Genomic DNA, 12,457 nt, shown 5'->3' with positions numbered 1-12,457 from the left:
CCCCGTTACAACCACCTCTTCCTGATGCAAAGAAATATACATGTGATGCTCAATTATATAATGCAATGTGATGCTCAATTATATATGAAATCTGATGGTCAGTGATTATATAAGTTTTGGAGGTTTTTAGTAAATCTTGTTTTTCCTTTTCTTACAACTAGCTTTAGAAATAAAATAGGAAGTGAGAGAATCCCCTTTAAGAAGCTCAGTCATCTTAGCCCTCTGAAACCACTTGACCTGCTCCTCTTTCCTAATGCACTGTTCACTCAACTGCTTTCTCAGATTAAAATTAGTCAAATCTAGACCATTTACCTCACTGTATCTATGGATACTGTTTTTTTAAAGAAACACTCATAATTAAACATCTGGGTCAAAGATATAAAACTTTAACTAATGTTTGTTCCTACTTTTGAATTGTGAAACTTAGCTATGCCGGTACAAATCCGTGTTGTGAATAAGTATAGTGGTTTTGAATAATTAGGAGACAGAAAAATAAATACAGATACAACCTAGAAACCTACTATACTGCTTATCTTAGATTTCTTGACCTTTGCATCACTGCAATACATATCCAACAGTTACATGAATAAACTACAAGCTTGGCACACTTCTATATACTGATAGTGCAACAGGAGGAAAAATAGCCCATTGTCGCCGAAAGTTTAAATGATCTGATCGTCATCCTTGCTTACAGTTCTAATTCAAATACGAGTGCTCTATTGTCATGGAAATACTTAGTTCTGGTTGCCTCCTTGTTGCAAACTAACCAAGCTATAATATGTTCCAGAGGGACCCTTTGACATGAGGGATGAGTGTGTGCCCTTCTCCACAACAATTCCTTTGTCGAGCACAGTGATCAGGTCACAGTTTTGGATTGTGCTGAGCCTGTGTGCCACCACCACACTTGTCCTGCCAACCATCACTCTCTCCAGTGCCTCCTGTACCACCTTTTCGGACTGGCTGTCCAGTGCACTGGTAGCCTCATCCAGTAGCAAGATAGCTGGGTTCTTTAGGATGGCACGGGCAATTGCAATACGCTGCTTCTGCCCTCCTGACAGCTGAACACCTCTCTCGCCACACCATGTGTCATATCCATCCTTGAGGTTGCTGATGAAGTCATGTGCATTGGCAGACCTTGCTGCATTCTCAATTTCCGCCTCACTTGCTGTTTCTGTGCCATACACAATGTTCTCTCTGATTGTGCCGGCAAACAGCGTTGGCTCCTGGCTGACCAGTCCAATGTGCTGCCGCAGGGCTCTAAGATTATATGTTTTGATGTCTCTGCCATCAATTTTCACCATTCCCCTCACTGGGTCATAGAATCGCTCTATGAGCCCAATGATGGTCGACTTGCCAGAGCCACTTTGCCCAACCAGGGCTGTTGACTTGCCTGATTGAATGCTTAAAGAGAACCCTTTGAAGATGATCACATCTGGCCTTGACGGGTAGGCAAAGTCGACTCCTCTGATGTCCACTTCACCTTTGAGCTTCTCTGGCTTGTATCCTTCAGGGTTGTCAGGTTCGATTTCTGTTACCCGGTCGAGAACAGCAAACACCGAGGCGATTGCATCAGCACCCTTAGCTAGGTCTGTTGTCATGCTACCTGCATCAGCAATCACACGCCCTGTGCTTACTAGAATCATGAAGGTCTGGAAGAGTGCCTTGGCAGTAATGTGGTGCTGAGCTATGAGCCTGCCACCAAACCAGAAGTCAAGGGCCCATGTGCATGTCATCAGGCTCATGGAAGTGCCAAGGCCAAGGCCTGCAATCCACGACTGCCGGATGCTTTCCTTCCGCGGGCCGTTCTGTGCTTGGTTGAAGAGGCCTAAGATGCGGTCCTGGGATGAGAAGGCCGTGATGGTACGGAGATTGGAGACAGCCTCAGCAGCTAGCTTGCTACTTTCAGATTGTGCCTGTATTGATTTCTTGGACATGCTCTTGAGTAAGACACGGCGAGCATAGAAGCAGACGATGATGAGAGGCTGCACTGCTATCATGACAAGGGCCAGACGCCAGGCAATGACCAGACCCATGGTGCAAGCAATAAGCACCGCAGAAACTGTTTGGATCACCAGTGCCATTCGGTCACCCACTAGAGACCTGACCTGTAACAAAACACAAAAACATTAGGCTAGGTTAGATGAATTTCCGTTGAAGCATCAACATGCTTAATTTCTGTCTGGTACTTACCACGTTGGCGTCCTTGGCAAGCTGTGAGCATATGGCACCACTGGAGTTCTCATCGCGGTCGAACCATCCAATCTCGAAAGTGAGGATTTTTGTTAGCATTTGTTCCCTGATCCTCTTGGTGAGGTATTCTCCCATAGCACCAAAGTTGTAATGCTGTCCAATATTGATCAAGAACGAGAGCACTGCAAGGGCGACAAAGATGAGAGCGTAGGCCCTTGTTTTGTCCCTGATCTCATTGTGATCGGTCAAGAAGTAGACTGAGATCATGCTTCCCATGGCGTATGCATAAGCAGGCTGGATGCCTCCGAACACAATTGCACTGAAGCCTCCCATAAGCGCCTGCCTCCACTCTGGTGCATTAAGCATAAGCAGCCTTCTGAAGGACGGCAGTGGAAGCTTTGGCTCCTCAGTGTGGTCAGCATCGCCTGCATCACCCAATGAACGGGCTGAGCTTGACCTGCTGGCCGCGGAGAATCTCCTGCTCATGCTGTGGCTGCTGGACTGCCCCACGGCAGAAGTACTGCCGGCTCCACTGACCTCATCAACCTCATTCGATTCTCTAGTCTGCTGAAGGCGAACAAGAGATGAGTAGAGGCCATTCTCATCGGCGATGAGCTCTTCATGGGAGCCCAGCTCCTTGACCTCACCGTACTGCATGACAGCAATCATGTCAGCATTGCGGATAGTGGAGAGGCGATGTGCAACGACGATAGTCGTCCGGCCTACGGAGGCCAGGTCGAGTGCCTCCTGTACGACACGCTCTGACTCAGTATCCAATGCACTGGTGGCTTCATCAAGGAGGAGGATCTTGGGTGACTTCAGGATTGCTCTGGCAATAGCAATCCTCTGCTTCTGCCCTCCAGACATTTGGACACCACGCTCACCCACCTGTTTTTGTTTCAAGCATGGTTAATACCAGACTATTGGAGTGTGAACCACAAATTTAGTTCACAACTTCACATAAGAAGGAAAAATTGGAAAGTATCAATCTATGTTTTAAAGGCGTCCGTAAGGCGACGCCTAGGCGACGCCTAGGCGTCGAGGCGCCCCCCCAGCGCTTTGCGCTTTAGGCGCCTAGGCGTCCGCTTTAGGCGCCTAGGCGTCGCCTAGGCGTCGAAGCGCCCCCCCAGCGCCTTAAAGCAAGGCGTCGCCTTAAAAACATAGGTATCAATAGCTTTAAGATGACCTAGTTTCTTGATGAGCTAACAATTCTAATCCTTAATTTTTTGTGACAAGTACATCAAATTCGAAGACACATAAGTGAGTTTTTTTTTGGTTTCAAACCTCTGTATGTACAACTCTCCTTTTCATTTCAAAACTGCATTCTCACTGGAAGAATATTCAGAAATGCCTGTGTGATACTTCCTTTTTGGAAGAAATGCCTATGATACTATGCACAAGTACAGTAAAATATATACTAATGTAGCACTGATATGTATACTCCAGTCTGTTTGTTGACATACTGCTCGGCCATTCCTCCATTGATTATAAACATCTAATGTTGCCACCTCAAAGTTGAACCTAGCTTATCTCAGACATCTAGCTCAGCATTTGTAAAATGGGTTATCATATTCATCCATATATGTAAATTGACCCTCCCTACATACTGTGCCCAGAAAATTGAGCACATAAGCTGTCAATGGTAGTCAAAAGCGTTGCAGGGAATAAACAGCAACTTTAGTTGATAAATAAATGATAGGCAGGAAACCTTTGTTCTGAAAACCTAGAGACCTTGTAAACATCAGCATCGGAGGAATATAACAGCGTCACTTTAAGTATGAAATCATGTTTGTTCCATCAATATTTCGGCTCATTATTTACCCCTATGGCGTCAATTGATCATGGACAATGATAATCACTGAAAGTTGATCCAAGTATGTGTTTATACAATATTGGATTCATTTTTTCATTCTCAGAACTAAGTCATCCTATCCTTCCATGTTAGTTGATCCTGGCTGGAATAGTGGTTCAGAATCAAAGTGGTAAGCGTCCTGAAGGCCATTACTCTTCTTTATCCTATAATATTGACAATTGACATGGACATTAGTTATGTGGCTATCTACTTTAACATCATCATACTGACCATATACCTGTACTTTTGCAGATTTGAATTCTTGTTTTTCTTTTGTCTTCCAAAAATGCACTTATCCGTTGTATTGTCACGACTTGATCATATATTCTCAACTCTCAAGCCATACACTTACTCACCGCAACCACATTAAGGTAAATCTGACTTCTGAAAACAATCACTGCCAAACCATGTTTTTTTCTCCAACACAATATTTGCATATGTGATATGTGCACTGGTTACATTGGCAAGCTTGTTCAGTTAATAAGTGTACAGTATTATTTGTGTGGTTTGTAAGGTACAGTGGAAAGATTTAAGGTGCCTGTCATTTTCACGGGACACTTTACTGTGATCTTTTCATAGTTCTTAAACAATGGAAATGGAAGTTGAGTACGTGGATATGAACTGGTAGATACTCAACAGGGAGGGCAGCGTTTTTAGTGCCTATCAGGTCATTGTGTTAGCTGGTTCGCCCACATCAAAATCTAGTGCGTTCTAATTTTATGCGCCCCGCAGCAGGTTTGCACACAGTAGAAATGGTAGTGGTGGGGTTTCTGGCCATGAATGAACTTTTGAGGTTTACATGCATGCCACTTGGAGTTCGAATCATCAGGGGATCTCTCATTATTAGCTGGGGGCTGCATCTTGAAGAAGACCTATGTTGGAACAGCACAGCGGCTGGAAAAAGACACACCCTTTTCCCTCTATCGCTGAGTGAGAGTTTGCAGTGACCGGCGGCAGCGGACCAGATCAGTGATGCTTTTTCTGAATCGTTTTTGATTTTTTGGTCGATTAAAGTTGCCTTTCAGAACCAGCCATGGCACGACACGTACACACGCACGGCGCACGGGCACTTCCTTCTGTCAGATCTCTGCCTAACATATTGCTGTCAAAAATATTTAGTGCATGACAGGACCTGGGTGAAAATCCTGTTTGCTGGGAAAGTTGGAACACCATAACTGTTGGCTGGCAAGCCTTTTCTGGTTACTAGATTTGCATAAAGGCCTCCTAGTTGCTTGCTGGCAGTGCCCACCGACCATGGACATGGAGGCACACACCCTGAGTGGTGGGCCGACGAGCCTCCCTTTTCCACTTGTGTTTCACCACTCTATGATTCCTAGCCCCCGCCATCGGCCATATTTGAAACTGCAAAGCGAGTGCTTTGAATTTCCATGCCATCTCCACTCGGAACTGAATCGCCGTGAAGTGGTGTTGTAGCAGCCTTAGAAGTAATAGTACTGACACTTCTAAGCTAACAGGGAAAAAAGATGAAATTTGTAGGGCATTTTATGTTGGATTCTAACATTTGACCTTAGCTTGATTAATAAAGCTGCCATTTAGAAACTCATGCTGCCATACATGCAGTACGGGTATTTTGGAAGACATCTGGTACAATATTCTTTCGGCAATGAAAATGATTGAGAGATCATAATGCACTGATTTGTTGTTGCCCGGAAGTGGACGGGTGATGTGTGGCAGGTCAGGTCTGCTGGAGAAGAACTAAGTGGAGAGGAACTGTATGCTGAAGCTGAACTGGTGGCAAGGGTGGCTGAACTGTATGCTGAAGCTGAACTGGTGACGGATGATGCACTTTACGCCCACGCACCACAAGGCGGCCACTCTCCTTCATCCTAGAGCAATGTGCCGCAGTGTGATGTTTTGTACCCCCTCCATCCCAAAATAAGTGTCGCGGTTTTACTTCAAATTTGTTCAATTTACACTAAAACAACGACACTGATTTTGGGGCGGAGGGAGTAAATCGTTGCTCAGAGCTTTTTGTTTTGTCTGATGGTGCACCTTAGTTTGCGTGATTTCGTGTTCATTAGCTTGCAGACTTCCAGTGCCTGACTGGGTCCTCAGGTGTTCATATGTTTGTCAGCTTTAATTTTAAATAACTTCTGTATGTAATGAACTCTTTGTTGCAGGATGATTTGGTAGCTTCCAGTGCCTGACTTGGTGTTAAAATTTTGTGCATATGCGCCTCTCCAGTCTTGGGATCCTTGAGGGCGCTCCAAGGGTACACTTCTCACACTGCAAGTCTCCATCCAAACACCTACTCCCTCCGTTCGGAATTACTTGTCTCGGAAATGGATGTATCTAGAATTAAAATACGTCTAGATACATCCATTTTCGCGACAAGTAATTCCGAACGGAGGGAGTACTACATTTGTACCCAATATGGTGTTGTGTGTGCTACTTTAATCATGGGCATCGCTTCCATTCTGCTGACTTGGTTCAACTGAGTCCCCCATTTGGAACTTGGTGCAGGAAGGGCAACATTCATGGAGACTGGATACTAAGCGGATCACTTTCTATGTGATGGCATATAATGATACTTATTGCGCGTTTGCTCTTCTTTACGCGTCCGGAAAACATTCAGGCGCCAGTCGAATCCACGGAGCCTCCGAGGGTGAGACGGAGATGCGGGAGCCGACAGTTCAGCCGGCGTCGAAGGGTGAGTCTACGGGCAGACACGGGAGGAGGAAGAACATGACTCTGGCTGTGGGATGTAGATCGGACGGTTGAGGGAAATTTGATTGAACCGGTTTCTTTTCTAGACGACTTTAGTGCTCACTCTGTCTCAAAATGTAAGACCTTTTTTGATATCATTTTGATTTTGACAAAAACGTAAGACATATTTTGATACTATTTTGGTTTTGAGAAAAATGTAAGATACTATTTTGATTTTGAGACATAAGAGAGAGTATTTCCTTTCCACTGGGTCAACAAAACTGAGGGGTTGCATTTTGGTGGGATTGGGAACTCGACAGGATGATGAGCTCCTTCCGAATCCCGGATTGCGTAAGGGCCCGCTTGGATCGTCGGTTCGGTCCTAAATACCGGTGTAATCGATACAGACCTCGAGCTGTCGTTTTTATTCCGAGCGGAAATCACACTACGACCGGTAATTTACACCTGTAAATTAAATTCGGGTGTAAAAGTTTACACCGATTCCAAGCGGGCCCTAAGGGCTTTTCTTGAGAGGCAAGGGCCATGTTCTCTGCCCGCGGCTGGGCTACACGGACCAGTAGAGTGCTAATGCTTACTCCCTCCATTCCACAATGTAGTGCCTATAGATTTTTACTGAAGTCAAACTTTGCTAACTTTGACTAATTATGTAGAGAAAATTGTCTACATCTACAATACCAAGCATGTACATTCTGAAAATATAACTCATGATGTATCCAATGATGTGCATTTGGTATCCTAGATGTACCTACTTTTCTTCATAAATATGGTCAAAGTTTGTGACATTTGACTTTTGCAAAAATCTATAGGCACTACATTATGGAATGGAGGGAGTACTTTTTTTTTTGGACAACAAAAGATTTTATTCCAATGCTAATGCTTACTTTAAAAAGGGTGACCACACTACTCCTTCCGTTCCAAATTACTCGTCGCTAAAATGAATGTATCTAGAATTAAAATACATCTAGATACATTCATACGTGCGACAAGTAATTCAGAACGGAGAGAGTAGAAACAAAGGGTGCTACTACTTCCAGAAAACAATCAATAAATGCCTTATTAAGAACCCCCATAAGAGCATGGTTAAGAATATAGCCAGCAATCGGCTATAAGGAGTTGCCATGTCATCTATAGCCAATCTTGTAGCTGGCATGTACAATAGTAAGTTCTATATGTGTACTACTTCATTATTAGTTGGCCCACCTTACAATCTCACAAAGCGTCTTGGGTCTCGTGCTAGAGCCGGCTACTAACCAAGAGCCCGCTTCTCTCCTCTCTCCTCTTCTCTCTCCTCCAACTAGACAAAGATATAATATTCTAGTTCTTATAGCCTGCTTATGTCACCTTATTGTACTTGCTCTAAAAGAAAGGCACAATTCGCAAGGTACAACGGGAGGAGTTGGGATTCCAGGGCCACACGCCGCGGCTGCCTACCACTAGTATTCCTCTTCAATTAAACTACGAGGAGAATTTCGCCGTGACATGTTCAGTTTATTCTGTTGGTTAGTTTGGGCCAGTTTGTGGCAAAATATCAAGGTGAATATGGTTCCACACGCACCATTGGGATCTTACTATTCGTCAAGCAATGTCTTTGTTCTAGATTATCATGGATGTCATTTCTTAGCGAAACTTCACAATCGACTATCTATCTATGTTACAACAAAATTCAGTACTACTACTACTTTTTTTACTGTTCATGGGTGCATGTGGAGCCTTGCTCCAAAAATTCCCGCCCCGTTTGTGGTACTGCAGGGGTATGGAAACGGAAGCACCTTTACGGTTTACATCCCTTCTTATTCTTATCTTTTCCAGTTCCAGTAAGATCTTTCTTACATATACATAGTACTCCATAACTAGGCATGTCCATGTCAGTGCAAAGTAGAGCTTCTATTTTTTTGGGGGGGATGGTGCTCTATGACTTGTATATTGTTGATTTTTCTTTAGAATCTAGCCTTTAATAGTATTCCTTTCACCAGTAGTAATTGATTGGGTATTCGCTCTTGACTTTTGAGAGAAACTACACATAGAGAGAGCAAGGAGAGAAGGAAAAAGGAAACAACATCATGAAAATCCTCGCCTTTGTACCGCATTTTGTGTGACTCCGTACTCTAATCCACCGAACATGCTAGCAGAAAGTTCGCCGAGAAAACAACTCGACGAATCGCATAGGCATTTCGCAACGAGAACAAAAGTTGACGAAAAGGAAATCGACAGCGACTCGCAAAGAGGAAACGGTTCCCATGGATTGCGAATCACGGTACTAGAGTAAGAAAAAGGTTTGTAGTAATTCAAAAAAAAAAGAAGTTTGTAGTAATTGATTGTTACCTGTGTGTCGTAGCCCTGCGGCAGCTGGGAGATGAAGTTGTGCGCGTTGGCGGCCTTGGCGGCAGCGGTGACCTCCTCCGGCGCCGCGTCCTCCTTGCCGAACAGGATGTTCTCCATGATGGACGTGGCGAACAGCGCCGGCTCCTGGCTCACCAGCCCAATCTGCGCGCGCAGCCACTTGAGCCGCAGCCGCCGGATGTCCACGCCGTCCAGCGCCACCTCCCCGCCCGACGGGTCGTAGAACCGCTCCAGCAGCGCCACCACCGTCGACTTGCCGGACCCGCTGCTGCCCACCAGCGCCGCCGTGCGACCCGCCGGCACGCGCAGGCAGAAGCTCGCGAAGATGGGGCTCTCCGGCCGCGACGGGTAGCAGAACTCCACGTTCTTGAACTCCACCTCGCCGGCCACGTTCGCCAGCTCCTCCCCGGTGTCGCTGCCCGAGTCGATCTTGGGAACCCGCCGGATCACCGCCAGCACCCTCTCCCCCGCCGCGCTCGCCTCGGAGAAGTACTTGACGTTGGACAGCCCCGAACCCAGCGCCCTGCATGCACGCGTTTCATGGCTCGTCGTTAATGGCGGCGCGCGCGCGGCTATGTATCGTGCATGGACATGGACCGGAAACTAGATTAATTACTGCTACGTACAGGCCGCCGAGGATGATGGAGGCGGAGGCGGCGAAGACGGTGCCGCCCTGGTAGCCGTGGTACATGACGAGGCGGCTGCCGTACCAGACGTTGAAGGCCCAGATGGCGAAGGTGATGCCGTTGCTGCCGATGGCGATGCCCTTGGCGAGCCCCTGCTTGATCCCGAGCCGCGTCGACTCCTCGAGCGCCGCCGAGAACTGCGCCATGGTGGCGCGCTCCGCCGCGAACGAGTACACGGTGCGCACCGACGAGATGGCCTGCTCGGCGACGGCGCCCGGGCGCGTGTACTGCTCCCTGATCCGGCGCGCGAGGCCTATGAGGATGCGGCCGTACATGAAGCCGGGGATGATGAGCAGCAGGACCGACGGCAGCGCCACAAGGGTGAGCCGCCACAGCAGCGCCAAGGCCACGGCGTAGCTGCCGAAGAACATGGCGGCGTTCATGACGAAGTTGGGCACCTTCTCGCTCAGCACGTCCTGCACCACCAGGCTGTCGTTGGAGACGCTGGCGATCACCTCCGCCGTCGACCCCACCTTGAGGTCGAAGTACTCCACGTCCTGCCGGAGCACCGCCGCCAGGTAGCGCGCGCGCATCCGCGACGCCTGCCGCTCCGCCGTCCGTGACCAGCAATACCCCTCTGCACACGCATGGATCACATTGAGAAATGCATGACTGCATGTGCGCCATTGGCACGGCATCCAAAATATCGTCGTTGTCACTCACCTAGGAACGCCATGACCCAGCAGCCCAGCGCCAAGAAGACGAGGTTCCTCGCGTTCTGGCCCATCGAGTGGATTCATTTCAACACGAGAATTGCATGTTAATATTCTCGTCCTGGCTGCCACGGCCGGCTGAACAATGGGCAGAAAGAAATGTCGAAGTCGTACCTCGTCGATCTTGGAGCTGAACTCCTGGAGGAGGTCGGGGCCGCTGCCGAGGTCGTTGAAGATGCGGCTGGTGATGAGCAGCATCGCCGGCGTGGAGATGCCGTCGCCGATGGCGCCGACCAGGCCCAGCACCATGAGCGCCACGTCCGCCGCGTCGGCGTGCATGAACACCGACATGAGCGACGAGCCGAAGGGCGCCTTCTTGGCGTCTGCCGCGCCACCCATGCCCGGCGACTCTAGGTTGGAGTATAGAAGTATAATCCGGCCTCCTTTTCAGGTCGTTTAATTAGGTGGTCGACTCTGACTTGTCTAGCTCGCTCGTCCGCCGGAGGAGAGAGGGATGGCTCCGGCTTATATATGGGGCGCCGGCCACCAGGTGCATGCGCGAGTTTATCCTGGATCGGGGTGCTTTCTCTTGATTCCCGTCCGGTCCTGGGAAATTCTGTTGCGTCGACGCAAGAACTAACTGAGCCGCTAAGGTTGGTTATAGTGCGAGTATCATATATTAGTATCGTGCATGTGATACTAGTGTATGATACTACCTCCCTAATACTTAGTATCATATATTAAACTGGCCATAGTGGGGATAACATAACCTGTAACATGCACTTGAGACTAGCAAACATGCTTATGTGGCACATAATTAAAGAGGAAAGAGAGGGTTAGATTAACATAGGTAGATACCATATCATGTTAAATGCTATGCTACTTTCTGTCATGCATGGCAATAAATATGATCATCTATGATACTACTTTATGTTACTATGCACTATGAAGGTAGTATCATACACTAGTATCATATGCATGATACTAGTATATGTTACTCCCCACTATGATCAGCTTTAGTATCATGTAGTACTTTATTTATTGTCATGCATGATTCATAGTAGCATAACTTTTATGGTGATACGGTATCATGATATGATACTCAACTCTCTCTTTCTTCATTTAATTCTATAACACCTCATTAAAATTGCCTAGTTGGCATGCATGATATACTAACTATGATAATACCATTACAACCAGCCTAAAAAGATGTCCTGGAGAAAAATTTATTGTTCAATTGTCTTGCGGATGTGATTTATTCGAAGTGGGCTACTTTTGTGAAGGCAATTGCAAACTCCAAGGTAAGAAAGAACTCTACTTACATAATGCTCAAGCGGCCGTTAGAAAAGATATGGAGAGGACTTTTGAGATTTTGCAATCATAATTTGCTATTGTATGAGGACCGTCCAGGTTTTGGGAGCAAGAGATCGTTTACATCATCATAATGTGTGTATCTTACACAACATGATCAACGAGAACGAGCGTGGACAAATTTGAATTACACCAACTATGGCCTCATGGAATAACGGATGCAGACAATTAGAACACAAGAACAAATTCAACGCTTTCTTCAGGTGTATCATGACATTAGAGATTCTGATACACACGAAGAACTTCAAAAAGATCTCATGGAGGAGTGGTAGGTATGACATGGGCAACAACATCTCTAGTTTTATCTCTTTGTTTGTTGTATTGTGTGAAGGACATCGTTGTATTGCGTGCTGAACTTTGTTGTATTATTTGATAAACAATTTGTGTTGCATTTCATTTTCTGGATTTGATGATCTATGTAATAATTTGATATCATGGACTGATGAAATTATTGTTTTGTCTGTTTTGGATTTATTTTAGACGAGTCTGATATATTTGTATGAAATATGTATGCAATTGTGGAAAAGGAGTGGTAGTGCCCTATTTACTGCCCTACTTTAGAGTTGTTGTTGGAGAAAAGCATTTTTCGGTACTCTAAATACCATTACCATTTTTGGTGCCCCAAGTTTTACTCCAAGTTGTTTCTCGTGCCCTATTATACGGCTGCTACTGGAGAT

At 46.4% G+C, this 12,457-nt stretch overlaps 1 protein-coding gene across 1 annotated transcript; it reads right to left on the bottom strand.

The window, feature by feature from the left end:
- Positions 1-430: 430 nt before the first annotated feature.
- On the bottom strand, positions 431-10,898 carry LOC123136805 (putative multidrug resistance protein). The gene is made up of 6 exons (XM_044556311.1): positions 10,584-10,898; positions 10,420-10,474; positions 9,697-10,333; positions 9,053-9,593; positions 2,191-3,078; positions 431-2,105 (listed from the first exon to the last, which is right to left on the bottom strand). The coding sequence occupies exons 1-6, from the start codon at positions 10,806-10,808 to the stop codon at positions 735-737; spliced, it is 3,717 nt and encodes a 1,238-aa protein (XP_044412246.1). The 5' UTR covers positions 10,809-10,898; the 3' UTR covers positions 431-734.
- Positions 10,899-12,457: the final 1,559 nt, after the last annotated feature.

Source organism: Triticum aestivum, chromosome 6B (genome assembly GCF_018294505.1).
Source record: "Triticum aestivum cultivar Chinese Spring chromosome 6B, IWGSC CS RefSeq v2.1, whole genome shotgun sequence".
Classification (NCBI taxonomy): domain Eukaryota; kingdom Viridiplantae; phylum Streptophyta; class Magnoliopsida; order Poales; family Poaceae; genus Triticum; species Triticum aestivum.
Note: the sequence above shows the minus strand (reverse complement) of the source record. Positions and strands in the feature narration are given on the sequence as shown.

Bases quoted from the DNA above. Each gene is read 5' to 3' on its own strand.
- LOC123136805 (XM_044556311.1), bottom strand. From the start codon at position 10,808: ATGGGTGGCGCGGCAGACGCCAAGAAGGCGCCCTTCGGCTCGTCGCTC. The intron at 10,334-10,419 runs GTGAGTGACAAC...ATGCGTGTGCAG, and splicing joins CTGGGTCATGGCGTTCCTAG to AGGGGTATTGCTGGTCACGG. The intron at 2,106-2,190 runs GTAAGTACCAGA...GTTTTGTTACAG, and splicing joins TTGCCAAGGACGCCAACGTG to GTCAGGTCTCTAGTGGGTGA.